Below are 21,282 nucleotides of genomic sequence, written 5' to 3'. Positions count from 1 at the left end.
GTGTGTGTGTGTGTGTGTGTGTGTGTGTGTGTGTGTGTGTGTGTGTAAGGCTCAAAGGCTCTAGAAATGGGTACGTGCATGAGGAAGATTTTCATATGCATCATAGTAGTATTTAATATAAAAGAGGGTCTATGCATTAAGCCCATGCTCACGCTAAGCAAGAGAAGAACTGCAGAGTGCTTTTGATATTTGGAAATTAACACTTACTTACTTTTGAGTGCAGTGCCAGAACAGTTCCTCAGAGGTGTGTTTCAGGGGCAGTTTAAGTTGTGCTTGTGCTTGTTGTGGGTGGAAATAGAGCTGGAAGAGAACTGTCTCACTATCCCCAGGCTGCCAGGCAGGAATCGAGCAGCAAACACATGGCCACTTTTCTAGAGTCCCATTGTCTTGGGTGTGTGTCTGAACAGCGCTGGAAGGGTCTGTGTGCCCTTTCCTCGGCTGCCCTGCCAATGGCTCTTGCTGGTGTTTACTTTCAGACGGTTTTTCCAGACCGCTTGTGACGTCCCAGAGCTGCAGGATAAATTTAATGTGGATGAGTATTCTGACCTAGTCACCCTCACCAAGCCAGTTATCTATATCTCCATTGGCGAGATCATCAACACCCACACCGTAAGTGCTTTCCCTTAATTACTTAGTTGCATCCCTCTGCCTTTAATGACTCTCCCTGGCACCTGCTTCCTCTCTCACTCTTCTGTGATCTTAACTGACACCACAGTGCCTTGTTTTGTTTTTTCTCTTCCTTGGGGGAGGGTGTGCTAGAGTGGACTAAGTGTTCTGCCTCTGAGCTACACCCCAGCCCTGCAAATTATTCGTAAGCCACCTGCCTGAGTATCAGCCACACTGACATTGAGAAGTGATGACTGCCAGCCCAGTGACAGGTGTCCTGACCCGGAATCTCTAGGAATGGACTCCAAAAGTGCATTGTGAGCGCAGACGTAGTGGCTTGGTGAAATGCTCTCTCTCATTCCAGCCATTCGAATTCCTCCTCTCACGTGACCTACACCAGCTTCTTCTCTCTGGCTGTGGAGTTTCCCTTTGGGAGCTCCCTGTTTGTATAGATTTTTCATACTCAGTTTCCTTCTCCCTTTGGGGACAGGTAGATCAAAAATTACATATGTGATGTTGTATGTAAAATGTTGATGGCATTTCAGGTCCTGTCCTCTCTGAAGACATTACCTGGGATAGTAGCATGCATGAGGCTTTGTTGAGTGGCAGGAAGATAGTGGCAGTGTGGCTCTGGGTGCTTTTTCTGAATAAGAAGATAACTGCGTGTTAGCAGAGTTTAAAACCCAGCACTGGAAAAAAAAAAAAGCAAAAAACAAAACAGCTAACCAAAGCAAGCTATGTCCCTGGGATACTGAGCAAATCTCAGTATATTGTTGAATTAGTGCTTGTCGGGTGCAGTGATGAATTTAGTCTGCGTCCTGTGCTTTCTTCCTCCTCCTCCTCCTCCTCCTCCTCCTCTTCCTCCTCCTTCTCCTCCTCTTCCTCCTCCTCCTCCTCCTCCTCCTCCTCCTCCTCCTCCTCCTCTTCTTCTTCTTCTTCTTCTTCTTCTTTAGTTTTTCTAGACAGGGTTTCTCTGTGTAGCCTGGACTGTCCTGGAACTCACTCTGTAGACCAGGCTGGCCTCGAACTCAGAAATCCGCCTGCCTCTGCCTCCCAAGTGCTGAGATTAAAGGTGTGCTCCACCACTGCCCGGCTGTCCTGTGCTTTCTTACACCAGGAGCATTTGGATCATTTTTGACCAGGCCAGGATCTCCTGGTGTTTACAACGTTCACTGTTCTGTGAAGTCCAGTGTGACTGCTTGGTCCCTCAGGCTGTGTACTACCAGCTTGTTTGTCCTTTGGATGCGCAGTTTTGTTGTTTGGCCTTGCCAGTGGGGACAGAGGGTTGAGGGTAAAAGTGGAATCCATCCCTGGCTCTTCGCAGCTGCTGTTGGACCATCAGGACGCCATTGCTCCAGAGCACAATGACCCCATCCACGAACTGCTGGACGACCTCGGGGAGGTGCCCACCATCGAGTCCCTTATAGGTACCGTTCTTAATTAGCCACTGAAAAGCTGGAGGAGGAGGAGGATTGTCATTGTCTCTCTGATTTTGCACTGTACCAAAGTCTAGACACATTGTGGGAAACAAAACCAGTGTAGGCCCCCGTCTGCGATTGAGGAGCTGAGTCTAGTGAAAGATGCTTTCAAATACAAAGACAAACATTCGCACATATAATTTGAAAGTGTACCTTTTATAAAAGAACGACTATTGAGAGAGAATTTTGATGTTACACTGTTGAAAGTTTTTTTGAGATGGGAGTCAGTTTTAGGGTGGAGGTGTCTCACTTTATAGTCCTGTCTGGCCTAGAACTCACTAAAAGACTAGGCTGGCTTCAGACTCCCAGAGATCTACCTGTCTCAGCTCCCCAAGGGCTGGGATTAGAGGTATGCATCACTGTGCCCCAGTGAAATGATTTTCCCCACATTAATGAAGTTTCTGCACTAGGGACCCTTTTCCTTAACCGTTTGGTATCTTTTCTTTTATTTCTCAGTGAGAACTGAGCTTGCCACACTAAGTGTGCTGGTTTATCAAGAGTCATATTGGCCCTGATCATATTTATTGTACTATTTCCCCTCCAGAGTGTCTTTTTATTGCATTGATTCTTTCTACACTCCCGACTGCAGGAGAAGGCTGTGGCAACTCAAACGACCCCAACAAGGAGGCGCTGGCCAAGACGGAAGTGTCTCTCACATTGACCAACAAGTTTGACGTGCCTGGTGATGAGAACGCAGAGATGGATGCTCGGACCATCTTACTGAAGTGAGTACTGACGGGAGAAGGGAGTGCCTTGAAACCATATTTGCTGGGTCACACGGCCACACGGGATCGCCCACCCTGGCCTCTCTTGCCCATCACAGTCCTCAGCACCCGACTTGGTGCTTGTATCTTAGTTTGCTAGTATCGTACAGTTACAATGTTGGGAATTCTCCCCTGCACCCACTCCGCTGTGGGTCCCTGCTCCTTGTGCAGCAGCCCTGTGGGTGTGGGTGTGCTTACAGCAGAAAGGCATCTGCTGTAAGGGTACTCCAGCTGCTGCTTAGATCCGGTGACAAGGAGGTAGAGCATACGGCCATGTTGAAACACCTTCCCATCTCATTACAGTACAAAGCGTTTAATTGTGGATGTCATCCGGTTCCAGCCAGGAGAGACCTTGACTGAAATCCTAGAAACCCCAGCCACCAACGAACAGGTACAAATGAAGGTTTCACTCTCCTCTTCCTAAACAGGAGAAGCTTTTCTGTGATAGATGCATTCCTGGATGGGAACCAGTGGGACAGGGAGGGGCATAGACCCAAGGGTGGGCATGGATCTAACCTCGAGACAGTAATAATTAGGGCTCATTTGTCTGGGAGGTTGGTGACTCCTAAATCCAGGTGGTGGTCTCAGGGCATGAAACCCCCTTTTCCTTCAAACAAAAGAGAAATGGGAAGGGAGAAGGAGAGGGAGAACGAATATAGGATGAACGAGAATTTAATCTGGGGGAGAGTCCGTCTGTCTGGTAATTTAATGAGTGTCTTACAGTTGTAATTAGAAGAAGTACTTGGTGCAAGATATGACTCCAAACTTAAGTTCCAGTTAGGAAAATGATAGTACATATATCTGAAATCGTAATACTAGAAATTAACTATAGTATTGATTTAAAAATGCTAGAAGTTGCTGGGTATGGTTGGGCATGCCTTTGATCCCAGCAAATATCTCTGAGTTCGAGGCCAGTCTGCTCTACCTAGCTAGTTCCAGGCCAGCCAGGGCTACACAGTGAGGAACTGTATGTTTCAGCGGTTTTTTAAAAAGCAAGGGAAAGGGTAAGGAAAGATGGCAGAGTCTGAGGAAGGGTTTCTTGTTGCTGCACCAGTGTTTGCACCTGCTTGGGAGCAGAGGGCAGCAAGAGCCTGCTTCAGCTCAGGCAGCCTGTTGGGAGGAATTCGCAAGGGTTAACTGGACATGGCTGTTACATTATTTTATGTAGTTATTTTGAGCCACATTTAGAATAAAGTAACGTGGGCTTCAGTATCCGAAATAAGCCAGGGATGATAAAGATAAAGGACATTGTAGCTCAGCATCTGCTCTCCTGACTATACCTAGTTTCAGGGAGGCTGAGCATTGGATTCACAGATGTGCTTTGTAGGTGGAATGAGATATCTCCCCTTCATGCTGTTGTTTGGCTGGCAATGGGTAGAGGGAGGAACTGTGTCTGAGTACAAATATGCTATGTACGTCTAAGTTTAGGGCTCCCGTGGTGAACTGATGAACATGGTTTTTTGTGTTTTTTTTTTTTTTCCATCTGTAGGAAGCTGAACATCAGAGGGCCATGCAGAGACGGGCTATCCGAGATGCCAAAACCCCTGACAAGATGAAAAAATCAAAGCCCATGAAGGAGGATAACAACCTCAGCCTCCAGGAGAAGAAAGAAAAGATCCAGACTGGCCTAAAGAAGCTAACAGAGCTTGGGACGGTGGACCCAAAGAACAGATACCAGGAACTCATCAACGACATTGCCAAGGTACAGCACTCGTGAGCAGTGGCCGCCTGGCCTTATTTACAGACACTTCAGGAGCTCTGAGGTGCAGCCTCTGACTCTCACACCAGGACTTCACTTCTGAGGTAGATTTTATATATAGTCTAAATTAATGGGGAGACAGCCTTCATTCACTAGAGTTTCTGGTGTCTGAGTTTTTCGTTGCTCTTAAAGAATCCCCCAGACTTTTTATGATTGCTATGGAATGTATAAAGTTTGTAATTGTACAATCACTTGATTTGTATGACGCCTCCAAGCCAGGGCTCAGGGTTCTAATTTGACTGAGATAATACTCTTGTGCTAAGGAACTTGATTCTTCCTTTCCCCCTCTCAGGACAGAATGTTTATGAGGTCTAGACCAGCTTTGTAAGTAAAGTCTAAGTGCACAAAATCAGGGCACACACTCCCCTGTTGCTAGTGGATATAGGCCGATGAGATTGGAATTTCTTTTAGGTTTCGAGCCCAGGTTGCTGTCTGTTAAGAACGGCTGGCATGTTTGAGTTCAGCCTAAATATGTTGTAGTGTTCATGAACAGTGATGGTTCAAGAGGCACAGGCTGCCTGCCATCTTTTTCCTAATTGTCACTGTTGTGCCTCAGGATATCCGGAATCAGCGGAGATACAGGCAGAGGAGGAAAGCTGAATTGGTAAAGCTGCAACAGACGTACTCGGCGCTGAACTCTAAGGCCACCTTTTATGGAGAACAGGTGGATTACTACAAGAGCTATATCAAAACCTGCTTGGATAACTTGGCCAGCAAGGGCAAGTGAGTCTTGGTTTTTAATTATTCCAGGGTGGGAATTAGAGGGGCGGAGAGAAGTAAAAACAGCTTCTAATGTGACAATGAGAGAAGTGTTTTAGTTTTTATTAAATGTCCTGTTGCTAATGTGAGGAGGGAAGAGAGGACATGTGTGTGGATGTCAAAAGACAACTCAAGAGTTGGCTCCCTCTGTCTGACATGGCTCCCAGGAGCTGAACTCAGGTCTCCAGACTCTTGAGAGAAGTGCTTTACTGGCTAAGTCATATTGCTGGCTTGAAGTTGGATTTTTCTTTTCTTTCTTCTTTTTTTATTTTTTTAAAGATTTATTTATTTTATGTACAAGTACACTGTCACTGTCTTCAGACACACCAGAAGGGTCATTGGATCCCATCACAGATGGTTGTGAGCCACCATGTGGTTGCTGGGAATTGAACCCAGGACCTCTAGAAGAGCATCCAGTGCTTTTAATCTCTGAGCCATCTCTCCAGCCCTCCTTTTTTCTTTTTTTGAGATAGGATCTCACTGTCTCATTGGTCAGGAACTTGCTCTGTAGACTAGGATGGCCTTGAACTCAGATATCCACCCGCCCCTGCCTCCCAGGTGCTGTGATTAAAGGCGTGTGCTGCCACTGAACTGCAGCACCCAGGACCTACCTGCTGCGTTACTTCTTCATTTGTTGCTGATGTCTGCCTAATTGCCTGGCTCCATTTGTTAGTGTGATGTGGGGAGATGGGAAGGGCTTGGAGATGCCTTTTTCCAAGTACTTGTTCTAAAGTATTAGTTTGGTCTAGATGTTAGTGAATCATGGAAGGGAACCGTCTAACTTGGCTTCCAAATCTCCCACTAAGCATGATGGCACACACCTGCAATTCCAGCCTGTGGCAGGCCAGTCTCTAAACCAACCAATCTCCAAAAGATTTTACAAACCTTTAGGCTCCCCGATGCCTGTGGGCAGGATCACAAGCTCCAGGGAAAGCTTTCCTGTGCTGCTCACAAACCTGAGCCTGCCAGTTTTACAGGGAAGAAACTCCAAACTCCCAACCTTTTCTTTTCAGAAATTTCAAACCTCAGAATGATTGAAGAACAGGACACCCATGAGCCCTTCCCACAGATTCTCTAGAGTTTAAACTGTGCTTTCTGCACCCTTCCCCTGTAGCTCAGGCATGTGCACTCTCCGGGAGGGAGGTGGGGCTAGTGTGGAGAGGTGGTCCCCTAGCTACCTTGCAGCCTTTAGCGTGTTCTGTCCGTCTTTTGCGCTCTCTCTGGCTTTCTCACATATGTGTCACATTTAATTTGTGGTTTGCTCTGCTCAGGCCTAGAATAATGGTTTCTGCAAGCCACCCTAACTTCATTTAGAAACCAAGATCTAACTGTCCTCCTTGCCCCAGATGACATTTTTAGGTCTCCTAGGGAAACACAGTAGGTCTTCACTTTGAATGGCTGAATACTGTGTCATGTGATAACAAGATAAGGTGTTCCGTTAATCAGTTATCCATTGGGGAACGTTTGCTTAATCTTTAAAAACAAAACAAAAAACAAAACTGATGGATGAAGCCAGAGAGATGGCACTGGCTGCTTTTCCTGACGATCCGGGTTCCATTCTCAGCACCCATGTGGAGGCTCACAGCTGTCTAACTGAAGTCCCAGGGAATCTGATGCCTATGCGGGCACCACGTGTGCATCTGGTACACATACACACAAGCAGACAAAGCACTTACACACATAAAATATACTTAAAATGTTGGCACCAGCTTCTTAAAGATGAGCCTGCTCTGCAAATGTGGCCATTTTCTGAAAGTAAACTTCTGGAAGTGACATAGACGGATGGGCCAGAAGTTGTAAGCGACTGTCACGTTCTGTCTTTAGTTGTTTTTCCTCAGGACCTCTCCCACTCACACCACTGCCCACTTCCCTGACACCCTGTGGAGGCCGGAATCCTGGGCAGCATTCTCATATCTTCTTCCCATGGTCACTTGCCGTAGCATGTCCATCTTTGATTTCCTTGACAGCATTAACCTCTGTGTCTGCTTCCTTGACTTCCCGTCCGCTATCGCTCCTGGGCTTTGCTTCGGCTTTTAAAAGTTGTGTATATGAAGTATCTTCTCCCTGCAAGTCTGAGGATTTACAGGGACTTTTTTATTGTTCCCTGGTGACCTTTTGTTTGTATTTTATATATGTGAGGATAGATACATCTTTTAAAAATTGTTTATTTGCCGGGCGGTGGTGGCGCACACCTTTAATCCCAGCACTTGGGAGTCAGAGGCAGGTGGATTTCTGAGTTCGAGGCCAGCCTGGTCTACAGCGTGAGTTCCAGGACAGCCAGGACTACACAGAAAAGCCCTGTCTCAAAAAACCAAAAGAAAAAAAAAATTGTTTATTTTTTGAGTTACAGTGACTTAAAACTTACGTTGTTATCATCATCATTAATTTGTTTGGTTTTTTTCAAGACAGGGTTTCTCTGTGTAGCTCAGGCTGTCCTGGAATTTGTTTTGTAGAACAAGCTAGCCTCAAACACAGACATTGACCTGCCTCTTCTCCCAAATTTCAGGATCAAAAATGCATGCCATCACTGCCCAGCCTTAAGAATTGGTTTTATTTCATTTTATTAAGTGTTGGAGGGAACTTCATGTAGGTCACTAGGCTGGTGAAATCACCGTGCAGCCAAGGCTGGCTGTGAGCAGCTGATTCTCATGACTCTACTCACCAGTGTTAATTCTTGTCTCTTATTATCTCTGTGTGTTTGTACGGATGTGTTGTGTATATGCTTGAACCACAGCACGTGTGTGCTGGTCAGAGAACTTCTTTTGGGAATCAAGGCTCTCCTTCCACCTTGCTGAGGTGGGGCCTCTCAGCTCGATGTACTCCACACGAGCTGGCCCACAGGTTGCTTAGGCAGTCTGCCTGTCTCTACCTCCATCTCACTGTGCGAGCGCTGAGATTACAGTTGCACACCACCGTCTCCAGCGTTTCACACAGCCTCAGGGGATCAAACTTGGGTCATTTGCCTTGTGTAGCAAGTGCTTCTACCCTCTGAGCCTTCTCCCTGGTCCCTCACATGGGATTGTTAGGGGTTCACTTCCAAAAATGGAAGCACGGATACACTCTTAAGTTGGTAGCCTAGTTCTCCGCTATAATTTAAGATAAAGGTAGAAGCAAATTAATGATGTTGCCCAGTTTTTCGGAGTTTGCTAGGGCCAGTCCTCATACTGGTCTGCCGTTTTAGAATTGAGTGTGCCTGTGTGTGAGTTTCTGGCCTCACTTCCATGATGCCTAAAGCTTGTAATAGTTAATTACTTAAAGACATTGTCATAATGTGGTTTTTACCTTTCACAGGGTCTCCAAAAAGCCTAGGGAAATGAAAGGCAAGAAAAGCAAAAAGATTTCTCTGAAATACACAGCAGCAAGACTGCATGAGAAGGGAGTTCTTCTGGAAATTGAGGACCTTCAAGCAAACCAGTGAGTGTTTGCTTTTTATGTTATGTCATTTTCTGTGTATTTGAGACAGGGCATATGGGTGTATACATACACGTGTTCTGGTGTCTGTGTGTGTGTGTGTGTGTGTGTGTAACATGAAGGCAGGTGGCCAGTATCAAATGCTCTTTTCCTCTTCACATTCCACCTTATAGTGTGTGCACACATATGCTAGTGTCCGTGTGCATGCGTGCATCTGAACATGGATCCCAGTGGCCAGTGCTGGGTATGCTGTTCCTCTTCACAATCCACATTATTTCCGGGGCCCAGTCTTTCACTGAATCTGGAGCTCATCTGTTCTGCTAGACTGGCTGGCTAGCAAGCCCTGGGATCTGCCTGTGTCCACCACCCTCACCCTCGTGCTGTGGTTGCAGGCTTGCAGTGCTGTGCCCAGATGTTTACATGGACATTGGGCACCTGAATGGAAGGCCTCGTGCTTGGACAGAGGGGACTTCCCCTGCAGAGCCACGTCCTCTCATATCTCCATTTTGACTTTGTTTTGGACGCTGGGTTTGTATTCTGAATTCATCACATCATTATCTCACTGTTCTTATTTCTCTTTCTAGGTGGCTCTTTTATATACTTTATATATAAATGTTTTTAATATATAAATATATATATAATTATAATATATAATATTATATAACTATATAATATTAATAATTACATAATATTATAATTATATAATATATATTATATATTATATATAAACATATATAAATATGTTTTTAATGTACAGAGCGAGATTTTACAAAATTCTTTAACCTGGTAATAAAAGAGATTGTGGTGGGTTTTTTTGGGGGGGAGGGAAGGGTGTGCTGAGACAGATTTTCTCTGGGTAGCCCTGGCTATCCTAGAACTCACTACATAGACCAGGCTGACTTCAGACTTCCAGAGATCTGCCTGCCTCTGCCTCCAGAGTGCTGAGATTAAAGGCATGCACCACCACCATCCAACTGAGAATGTCTTTTTTAAAATTTTGTTTATTTTATGTGTACACACGCATACACCATGATATATCCATGGAGTCAGGTATCAACTTCCAGGAGTTGGTTATCTCTTTCTACCATATGGGTCCCAGGGATAGAACTCCAGGTATCAGGCTTGAAGGACAGGTGCCTTTATTCCCTAAGAGTTTGTCACCTGAGAATGAATTTCTTTTCCTCATTCATGGACCATTTGTTCCAGGCATGTTGACACCAGTGTGTGTGCATGCCCCAGGAACCCATTCTCTCATTTGCCATATCTGATGACATACTGACTTAGTCACTGTCCCATTGCTGTAACAAAACACAGTGACCATGGCAGCTTATAAAAGTGGGTTAGTCCGTGACTATCACCACAGGGAGTGTGAGCTCACATCTGATCCACAAGTAATAAGCCAGGGAGTCGGGCAGGGAGTGGGGGGGGGGCGTGGAGACTGAGCCTGATATCAGCTTTTGAAATCTCAAAGCCAGTGGCACAACTCCAACAAGGCCACACCTCCTAATCCTTCCCAAACAGTTTCACTAACTGGGGACCAAGCATTCTGTCTCTTATGGGAGCCATTCTCACTGAAGCCACTTCACATGCCCACAAAAAACATCTGCTTCATTCCATATAGGATTGCCTGCATCCTTTCTAGGAAGCACAGCTAGCTTTACCCCTGGGTCAGAACACTGAGTCAGGCCAGTTCAGGCCGCCGGCCCAGTGTCCTCAGCCAGCCCTGGCTTAAGTTGTTAGAAAGCATGCATTGAGCTTGGGCTGCCGACTCTCCCTTCCTTTGGTTCAGAAGGTACTTAGCACTCCTAATTCTGAAATACATATGTATAACTAGCCATAGAAAGCAGGGTGAAGCCTGAGAGAGGGGCCCCTGGGGCACCACAAGCTAGAGAGAATCTACTAGAGGCAGTAAACGCTCTTCCATGCTTATATGCAGAGAAAGGCAATGTGTCTGTCCACTGTGTACAAGTGGTCTGCTTCACTTTCTAAACATATTAGGATGTTGTTTGTCTTCGCCGTCATGTATCCAACACTCTATCCTGAGACATTCTCATGGCCAGGCAGAGAGGTGCACACCTTCAATCCAACACTCCCAGCAGAGGCAGGCATATCTCTGAGTTCGAGGCCAGCCTGGTCTTCAGGGCAAGTTCCCAGGACAGTCAGAGCTAAACACAGAAACCCTGTCTTTAAAAAAAAAGTCTCTTTTATAATAATTACATATTTCCTATGTTGACCTGGTTTAGAACTCTTTTTTGTTTTTGTTTTTGGTTTTGGTTTTTTGAGACAGGGTTTCTCTGTGTAGCCCTGGCTGTCCTGGAACTCACTCGGTAGACCAGGCTGGCCTCGAACTCAGAAATCCGCCTGCCTCTGCCTCCCAAGTGCTGGGATTAAAGGCGTGTGCCACCACTGCCCGGCGGTTTAGAACTCTTTTTTTTTTTTTTTTTTTTAAAGATTTATTTATTATACACTGTAGCTGTCTGACACGCCAGAAGAGGGCATCAGATCTCATTACAGATGGTTGTGAGCCACCATGTGGTTGCTGGGATTTGAACTCAGGACCTCTGGAAGTGCAGTCAGTGCTCTTAACCACTGAGCCATCTCTCCAGCCCGGTTTAGAACTCTTAATTATACTTTTTTTATTATATTGTTGTAACTGTGATAACATATTTGTCAGCCAATGCTTGCATTAAGTCACATGAAGGGCTTTTTTTTTTTTTTTCCGAGATAGTTCCTGGCTCTGCCGCTTAGGTTGATGTGGGCTCATTTTTATCTTCCCTCCTCAGTCTTCTGCAAAGCTAGGACTACAGGCGCAGAGCATCATGCCCCCATTTGTTTTGTGGGTGGTGATGAGGCCTCACTGTGTGGCCCAAGCTGACCTTAAACTCAGCACCCTCCTCCCTGAGCCTTCTCTGTGCTAGGACTGCCGGCTTGTACTGCCACTCTGGGCCGTGGTTACTTTTTAAACTAATAGATACCTACAGTTGAATTTCTAATCCAAGAGTGATTTTTAAAACTACTACAGAAATACATGGCATGGCATACGGTTCACATTGTAACCATTTTCAAGGGTATAGTTAGTATATGCACATCATGGGCCAGATCACTAGAAGGTTTTCATCTTTCAAGATTCCCTCTGTTTCCCTCCCTCCAGCCCCGGCAGCCACCACACTCTTTCTGGGCCTTGCATTTGACTGCATTAGTTACCTCACATAAGTGAAGTCGTGCACTTTTTATCTTTTTCGACTGGCTTGGCATTCACTTAACATAATGTCCTAGAGATTTAACCACGTGACAGGATTTCCTTCATTTTTAAGGCTGAATAATATTCTATTGTCTGTGTGTACCACATTTTGTTCAGCCCTTCATGCACTGATGGGCAGGTGCTGTTTCCGACTCTAAGCTATTGTGAGCAGTGTTGCACCAAACAGGTGCCGACCTCTCCCTGAGTGCGTACTTTCTTCCTGTGTGTGCCCAGATGTGGGGTGGAGGGCCATGTGGTAACTCACGTTTTGGTTGTAGGGGCTCTGCAGCACTGTTGCAGATTGGGCTGATACATTGTTGCCATCGTTCCAGCAGGGCTCGTGGGTGTGGGGAAGCACCCATAATCATATAAAATAGCTCCTTACGGGCTGGAGAGATGCTCAGTGGATACGAGCACTCAAGTTCCAGGCCCCCTGATGCCCCCCTCCCCCATCTCAGAGTCTCATTAGCTAAACACTCAAAGCTCACACATACGGTGTTGTGTTTCAACAGATTTAAAAATGTTATCTTCGAAATTGGTCCAACAGAAGAAGTTGGAGACTTTGAAGTGAAGGCCAAGTTCATGGGAGTTCAGATGGAGACTTTCATGTTACATTATCAGGTGGGTGTGCGCAGGCTTGGACCTAAAGCTCTCTGAGGAGGTGGAAGAAAAAGATAAGAGACAGCCCTCTGGGGAAAGCTGTGTGTTCAAAGAGCCCAGCGCCTAGTTGATGGGAGAAGCCAAGGGTTTGGGGAGGTGGGTGTGGTCTGTGCCCTCTGAAGGTTTCTAAGATGTATGTGCTTCAGTGCATTGATGCCCGAACCCTCACTCAGTGCCCTCTGGACTGAGCAGGTGCCCTAGCCTAGAAGGAACTGCCTAACTCCAATTGTTAGCAGGAAGAGCGTCTATACTGAAATCTTTTTCTCTTCTATTTGTATTTGATATGGATACTTTTGTTAGGAATTTAACTGAAAACGTGTGACTACATTGCCTCTTTGTAAATCTGAATCACATTTTAAATTCAAAATTAACTGTGTAGCAGTTTTATAACATAATTATCCCTAATTTTTTATTTTGAAGTGTCTTAACTTTCTTTTTTCCTGGTGCTTAAGTTTGACCCTCAGGGCAAGCTGTTTCCCATTGAGCTCAATTTCCAACCCCAAGTATCTGGTTTTGGGGAGTGGGAGGAATCTCACGTAGCCCAAGCTATCCTCAAATCCACTATGTAGTTGAGGCTGGCCTTGAACTCTTGGTTCTCCTGTTTCTCCTGAATGCTGGGATTATAAATATGTCCCACTATGCCTAACTGCCTAAATATCTATTTTTGCACATTAAAAAATTGTACCCAATAGGGATGGTGACACACACTAGTAATCCAGCACTCAGGAGACAGAGGCAAGATGATTCAGAGTTTGAGGCCAGCCTGGACTTCATTGTAATTCCAGGCCAGCCTGTATAGTGAAAGTGATCTTCAAAATCCAAGACCAGAAATAATCAGAAAATTGAGAGGATTCATGATCAATGTCCAGACCCAACTATAGGCCTCTTATGGTTTTTGTTTCTCTCTCTCTCTCTCTCTCTCTCTCTCTCTCTCTCTCTCTCTCTTTCTCCTTTCTCTCGATTTATTTTATGTATGAGTATACTGTTGCTGTCTTCAGACACATACCTGAAGAGGGCATCAGATCCCATTACAGATGGTTGTGAGCCACCATGTAACCACATGGGAATTGAACTCAGGTCCTCTGGAAGAAAAGTCAGTGCTCCTAACTACTGAGCCATCTCTCCAGCCTGGTTGGCTTATTTTTTGCAATGCTGAGAATCAAACTTAGGGCGTCACACGCGCTCTGCTGCCAAGCTACTCTTCCATGTCCCACCATGCCCTGCTTGCTACTGTTGTGGTCTAGCAGATCAGGCTGGCGGCTCTCTGTGAGCAAGCATTCCGACTTCTGCACAGGATGTTCTCCCCTCCTGTAATTGGCCTCCCTTCCTCTCCTCCCTACTTGCCTTCTACCTCCACCAAGCAGTGAGCCCTGGCACGTGTTGCCTGCCTGCCAGCCACAGTGGTGGCCCTTCCCTCTGACTCAGCAGCCCTGAGAGACGTCCTCTGTTGACAGTGGAGGCTGACTCACTTCCCTGCCACCCCCAAAACTGTGACCTCCTAAAACAGTATGTCTTAGTCATCTGTATTTTCTTGTCGGTAACCAGTAGTCTCTCGGCGCATATTAATTAAGTAATCGTGAAAGGATTTCTTCACACATTGTAACTAAGCACTGCTACACACAGTCCGGTGTCCCATTGGTTTCCCCTGGAAGGCAGGCCAACCAGTCTGCTAAGGAAACTGTACACCGCTGCTCAGATTCAGTAACTCGTCTGGTTCATAGGTGTATGGGGTTAGGGTTGCGCTAGACAGAGAGGGCACACCATGGTCCCCACCCTCGTGACACTGTGGTCCCTTCATGCCCTTTCTCACCACCACAAGTTTAGGGGTAGGGATGACAGTGCTGCCGTAAGCCGTCAGCACAGCAGACAGTGTTGCGAAAACAGCCTGTCAGAAACCCATCACCCCAAAGCCAGCTCTTCCCTGACGGCTGTGCCACCCAACACTTGGAGCCCCAGCAGCTCATCTTTAAAGTTTAGATGACCATGCTTCACATGCTTCATGAGGGTTTTGTAACGACTAATGAAACCGTGCATGAGGTGCCTGAACAAGGCCACGCACAGGCTAGGCGCAGAAAATGTTTCTCATGAGGAGTTGAAGTTGGGCTACGGTTGCCTGCCAGAGGCTGTATATTCAGTTCACAAGAGACCCTGGGTTTAGTCTCCTACAAGCAAAAGACTCCAGTAGATTGTAGAGCTGGTGGTGTAGTTCTCCATTGGTAGAGTGTTTGGCATGCACAAAACCCTGGGTTTGATCCCAGTACTGTAGCAATTGAGCCTGGCAGTGCATGCCTGTCATCCCACCGCTGTCATCCCACTGTGGAGACCATGGGACCCAGTCAGCCTGTGCCGGGCTGGGGGGGTAGGGGGGAGAGGATGTCTAGTAGGTACTGAAACACAACCAGCCACTCTCATTTTCAACCATTGGCATATTTCATGAATTGAAATGTCTTTATCTTTTCCATGTGTATTAAAACCTCTAACATACAGCCATGATCAATGGGAAAATGCCATTGTAACTTTTGGAATAAGGTTTAAATGTATTTTAACTGAATATAACTCCTAATTTTCCTTCATGTTTAGAATATTTTACTATAAACTAAATGATACCCTAAGACCAAGTTAGCTTGAAGGGTCCCTCAGCCAGCACTCCCTGTTATTCCAGCACCCAGGGTGGTCGTGTGGCCCCAGGATGGTCGTGCAGTGTAAGGTTCTGCCCTGAGAAGTGTCTCACCCGCCCCATTGCACATCTGGCACCGAAGGCCTGCCTCACCTCTGCTGGATCCTCCCTTCATGAGACCTTCCTTTTCTTGTTCCAGACTTGATGGTTAAATTGTTTTGTTTTGTTTTGTTTTGTTTTTAAACAGGATTTGCTGCAGCTACAGTATGAAGGGGTTGCGGTCATGAAATTATTTGATAGAGCTAAAGTGAATGTCAACCTCCTGATCTTCCTTCTCAACAAAAAATTCTATGGGAAGTAATGGGTCATTTGCCACCCGGAAGAATTAAAAAAGGCAACGCCTCACAGCTGTCTTTCTAGGATCCTCTATTATCCCTTGGAAGCAAGGGCCGGGTCCAGCGGCGCCTCAGTTCACACTCCTGAAGTCCGGGTTTAAGTCCCCTCCCTCTGACAGGACATCAGTGCCCTCTCCCCTCTCCTAGTGAAGCCATATGCCTGGCTTCTCCTCAGCCCTGCTCCCCTCATTTTCTCTCATCATGTAGGAAACAGTGGAACCCCACCCAACCCCCCTCTCTTAAAGCCTCCTAAGTGGTCATTACCACTTTGTAAACATTGGTGTTTGTTTTACTTAGCAATAAGAATAGTGGAATTCACACTCTTGTTGAGAAGTGAAAGCTGTCAGGTTGATAGCATGCATGCACTCCAGATTCACCGTAAGTGTGGCCCATCGGCACAGTCAGAGGATGAAGGCTATGAAGTCCTGGGTCTGATGCCTTTGTGGGTGGAGCTAATCCAGTTACTGTTCTCTGTTCTAATGAAGCAGCTTCAGGAGAAAAAGAACAGCTACTTTTGAATTCTCCACTGAATCTAGGCAGTGCTGTTAGCGCAGAGCCCTTCCTGGTGAAGGTGAACCCCGTGGTCAGAGACGGCCATTTAGAGACTGAGTGGGTGGGGCACTCACCATCCCTCTCACAAGGGGATGGCTTACCCTAGCTCAAAATGTAACTCTTTCTAAACTGTATTCCAAGCGTGCCTTACCAAAGTATAAACTTATTTCTTAAAATGTGAGTGATAGGAATTTTAAAGATTTATATAATGCTTTAGAATACTCTTGAGAAAGTTTTTTTTTTTTTTTTTTAATAATTTGGTTAATCTGTATATCTGAATTCTTGAAGCTTTCCTCTAGCCTACAGTAGGGTCTGTCTACAGAGTTGCTGAGCTAATCCTGCTTGATTTTAGCAACAAGAAACAACATCATGCTTAAAGTTCAGATCCATCCCCTCTCTGGATGCTGCCCACATCATGCTTTTACCCTGAGAAACCTGGACCCTTAGGCTCTAACAAAGACAATTCAGCTCCGGATGTTGAATTTGGAACCTTTGTCCTTGGATTAAAAGTCATAAACTTAAAAAAAAATCTCTTTATTCAAAAAGATAGGTAAATCATGCTACTGAGCCCTTGATGTCTTTGATGTTTGGTTCGGTATTCTTGCATAAAACATAAAAATTAAACTAACATTGCAGAGTCTACTGATGTATATTGAAGGCAAATAAGCTGTTTTAATTAGTGACAAATTGTGTGGTTTGTCCCTATTACAAATGTAAATCTTGGAGACGTGTCCTTCATGATGTCCACATGTGCAGGCCAGGGTGAGTGGATGCAGGTAGAGGCAGGAGCCGAGAAAGGATCTGACACCACATTGACATTGAGTGTTGGAACATAGTTTCCTGAGAAAACATCTTCAAGGCTGGCATGGTAGTAGATAGCTATAATCTGAGCATTCAGAGGCTGGGGAAGAAAGATCAAAAGATCACTAAGTCGAGGCCAGCCTGGACTACATAACCCCATCCTGTCTCTAAAAAAGAGAGAGAAAGAAAGAGGAAAAAAGAAAAAGATCCTGTTACAACCAGCATCACTTCAAAAACAAGGTTAACAGATGTGTCAAGTGTGTCTTTTTTTTTTTTTTTTTTTTTAAAGACAGAGGAAATGGGGTGGGTCTCTGTCGCCTTGGCTGTCCTAGAACTCAGTGTAGATCACACTGGTCTAGAACTCACCAAGATCTGCCTGCCCCGGTCTCTTGAGTGCTGTGACTAAAGATATGAGCCACTATACCTGGCTTTCAAGTATGTTTTCTTAAAAAGGATGCCATCACAAATGTCCCAGGGGCCACCTGCAAGACAGTAGTGAATCCAGGTTACAGCGCCTTCAGATGCCTCAATTACCTGGAAGGATGCTCCTTCCCTGAATACCCAGTAAAACTGTGCCACATGCCCTTGGAAGATCTTCACGACTGCCATGGGATCCTGCTTAGGCAGCACCGTGGTCCCCTCGTGAGCCTCAGGTCGGCACACTGAAGAAGGCGTGCCGCGCTTGTGTTATTTATCAGCTGCAGCCGTCTCTGTCTTGGCTCTCACCTCCTCTGACCTTCTCTCTGACCAGCCGTCGTGACATTTACTATGAATTTACTTCCTCCCAAGAATCTGGACTGGCCGTCAGACTGTGGCTACACACAATGCCTTTGTATCTTCGTATGAAATAAAAGGTCATTTGTTCCTGTTTGTGTTTATTTTTCTTGGTTTCATTGTTAGCAGTTCCTGTTAGATGGTGTTAACTAGAGTAAGATTAAATCACTCCCCCACCCTGTAGTTTGTTGTTTTGTTTTTTTAAAGAAGAGCAAACCAAGCCTGCCTTTGGATCACAGAATATCTCTTGTACATTTTGTTTATTGTGTGGGTATGGAGGTTAGAGGACAACTTGGAAATCATCTCTCTTTTCCCCCCATGTAGGCCCAAGGATTAAATTCAGGTTGTTGGGTTTAACAGCTCACTAATTTATGAACTTTTAAAAAAAAGATTTTATATATATATGTGCTCATGCCAGAAGAGGGCACCAGATCCCATTATAGATGGTTGTGAGCCACCATGTGATTGCTGGGAATTGAACTCAGGACCTCTAGAAGACCAGCCAGTGCTCTTAACTGCTGAGCCATCTCTCCAGTTCCCAATTATGGACTAGTTTTTAACTTGGTGTTTAGCCTTTTAAAGTGTATTATGCTTAATGTGGCCTCAACATAAGAAATACAGTGAAGAGCCAGACTTGAAGGCACACGCCTTTAATTCCAGCACTCAGGAGGCAGAGGCAGGCAGGTGGTCTACAGAGTGGGTTCCAGGACACAGAAAAACCCTGTCTTGAAAAAAAGCAAAAAAGGAAGACAAAATATACTGAGGGACTGTTGTCATGTAATTGTGATTGGCTAAATCATGAAGGTTTAAAATCGCCATTTAAGTCACCAGAAGTGACTAGGGTAAGTTGGAAAAAATAAGTCAGCAATTGCAAAACAAAAACGGGAGCTGGGAATGATGCTGGGGAGATGGCTCAGTATGTAAGAAACACTGGCACAAGCGTGAGTTCAAATCCCAGAATTCACATAACAGCACAGTAGCACATGTCTGTAACTCAGTGTTCCTACTGTGAAACTGGGGACAGGGAAATCCAAAGGCTGGAGGTGGGGACAGGAGAATCCAAAGACTGGAGGTGGGGACAGGGGAATCCAAAGGCTGGATGGCCAATGAGCTGGGCATACCAGGCAAGAAAGCAAAAGACCCTGTCTCAAAGTAGAAGGCAAGGACTGGCACCTAAGGTCCTCTGACCTCACAGGAGTGCCAATATACAAGTACACAATGTTCATACAACCTTACACAAGAATACATATCTCTAAGTACCTCACTGTGTGTGTTCGCTAGCCAGATGTCTGAAGTCAGTGGTGATATGATAGAAACAGAATCTTAAAGGAGGCTTAAGTGACAAGCTGGGATGGTTTCTGCCAGTGGCTGCAGGGACTGCCTAAGGAAGAATGTCATGGTCAGAACACGGCTTTCCTGACAGGGGACCTTATGGAACAAACATTCATGCTTTGAGCCACAGCCTTCTCATTCTGAAACACATGGTGCCTTTGGACAGGCTGATTATGGAATACTAAATCTGTTAGCCTGGGCTCTACATTGTTCTCCAAAGAAGTCAAGGGAGTTAGAAAGGGGAATCATTAAATACAGAGGGTTAGGCTGGCAGGCATGTTCTTTAGCTCCTTGCAATGACCTGACTAAAGGCAGCTAGAGAGAGGAAGGGTTTGTTTTGGCTCATAGTTCAGGGGAGCGCAGTACACCTTGGCAGAGAAGGCGTGGCAACCTGGAGCAGTATGGTTGGTGGTGCCAACCAGGAAGGAGAGAAGGGAATGTCTATCTGTTTAACTGGCTTTTCCTTTCCCCCTTTTTATTCTGTCCAGGACCACAGCCCATGGAAAGATCCTGCCAGACCCCAGGGTGGGTCCTCTATCAGTTAAATCTCTCTGGAAACTCAAAGTCATATTCAGAAGGAGAGACGGCTCAGCACCTAAGAGCATTTGTTGCTCATGCAAAGGACCTGGGTTCCATTCCCAGTACCCACACAGTACGACAGCTTACAACCAACTGTAGTTCCAGTTACAGGGGATCCAATGCCCTCTTCTGGCCCCACGGGCAGCAGACACGCATGTGGTATACAGACATAGAGGCAGGCAACACACATTGAATAAAGGAAAACAGGACATACTCAGAGCTGGGTCTCCTAGGTGATTCTAAATCCAGTTAGTGAAGTTGTCATGGAGCTGATTAGTCAAAATGAAGGTCATCTCTCTCCCTCTGCTGACATCCATCCCAGGAATGATCAGGATGCCCACCCCCACCCCACCCCACCCCCACCACCAATTTAACCCTAAATTGAGTTGGGCAAAGCTAATACAGGTTTTCGTTTCAAGTTTGACAAGTGATTTGTTTTCGTTGGTTGGTTTTAGATGGTCTCAAGTAGCACAAGTTAGCATTGACTTCATATTGCCAAGGACAGCCTGAACTAGATCATCTGCCCCACCTCCACAAGGCGATGGGATTACAGATGTGGGCCACCAAGTGCTACTGTTCACTTCCAAGTCTTTATGTTCAAGTTGCAAAGTGTGAGGGCTGAGGTGCGGCTCAGTGGCAGAGCTCTTGCCTAGCATGCGTATGACCCTGGGTTCAATGCCCACCACAAGTTTATAATTGCCCGTGTGTTGTGGATTTTGAGGTAACAATTGCTGTATACAGTTATCGAGGTTTTGTTTGCTTGCTGCGTTTTGTTATTGTCTTAATACAGGGTCTCACTGTGAGTGCTGGTTGGTCTGAAACCCAGAGACCTGCCTCCCTTTGCTTCACCAATAATGATATTAAAGATCTGTTCCACCATATCATACATTTTGAAAGGCACATAAATGAAACTCTGGGGGAAATTTAAATTCCTTGTATTCCTCTCTTGAAACTCATGGGCTTTTGTTTTCTTGTTTGCAGTGCTGGGACTAGAACTCCGGGCCAGCGTTTTACCACCAAGTGCAGCCATGACTCTAAGCCCCTGTTTCTACTCTGCATCTCTCACAGCATTTTTTTTCCCTAATACTTTTTTATGATGCTAGGAAGTGAGCCCAGGGCCTACAGCATGGTAGGCCTGCACTCTTACTACATCTCGGGCCCTTTAACAGTAATTTATTTATTAGCCAGGTATGGTGCCATTGGCCTTTAATCCCGGCACTTGGAAGGCAGAAGCGGGCAGATCTTTGTGAGTTCGAGGCCAGCCTGACCTACAGTGAATTCCAGGACAGCCAGGAATACACAGTGAGACCTTGTTTTCAAAAAACCAAACATGTATGTGCGTGTATATATGTATGTGTGTATATATGCTATATATAAACCAAACATGTTTTTTGTTATTTATTTAAACAATTTTTATTTTGAGACAGGATTTCACTAAGTTGCTCATGGGTAGCCTTGAACTTGTTCTATAGCCTAGGCAGGCTTTGGACTTAGGAACTGCTTGCCTCAGTCACTCAAGTATCTGGAGTTAGGGGTCTGCCCATGATGCCTGAC

The 21,282-nt window shown here is 45.6% G+C and overlaps 1 protein-coding gene across 1 annotated transcript in view; it reads left to right on the top strand.

The window, feature by feature from the left end:
- Iqgap1 (IQ motif containing GTPase activating protein 1) overlaps nt 1-17,921 on the top strand; it is an 89,369-nt gene extending 71,448 nt beyond the window's left edge. Inside the window, exons 30-38 of the mRNA XM_028754775.1 lie at nt 477-609; nt 1,931-2,033; nt 2,674-2,809; nt 3,152-3,239; nt 4,338-4,550; nt 5,164-5,330; nt 8,658-8,780; nt 12,531-12,639; nt 15,543-17,921. Coding sequence (XP_028610608.1) covers nt 477-609; nt 1,931-2,033; nt 2,674-2,809; nt 3,152-3,239; nt 4,338-4,550; nt 5,164-5,330; nt 8,658-8,780; nt 12,531-12,639; nt 15,543-15,656 — 1,186 coding nt within the window. The 3' untranslated portion in view covers nt 15,657-17,921. The remainder of the gene's footprint in view (nt 1-476; nt 610-1,930; nt 2,034-2,673; nt 2,810-3,151; nt 3,240-4,337; nt 4,551-5,163; nt 5,331-8,657; nt 8,781-12,530; nt 12,640-15,542) is intronic.
- The last annotated feature ends 3,361 nt before the right edge of the window (nt 17,922-21,282 follow it).

This window comes from Grammomys surdaster, unplaced genomic scaffold (assembly GCF_004785775.1).
Source record: "Grammomys surdaster isolate TR1022 unplaced genomic scaffold, NIH_TR_1.0 126036, whole genome shotgun sequence".
Classification (NCBI taxonomy): domain Eukaryota; kingdom Metazoa; phylum Chordata; class Mammalia; order Rodentia; family Muridae; genus Grammomys; species Grammomys surdaster.
Note: the sequence above shows the minus strand (reverse complement) of the source record. Positions and strands in the feature narration are given on the sequence as shown.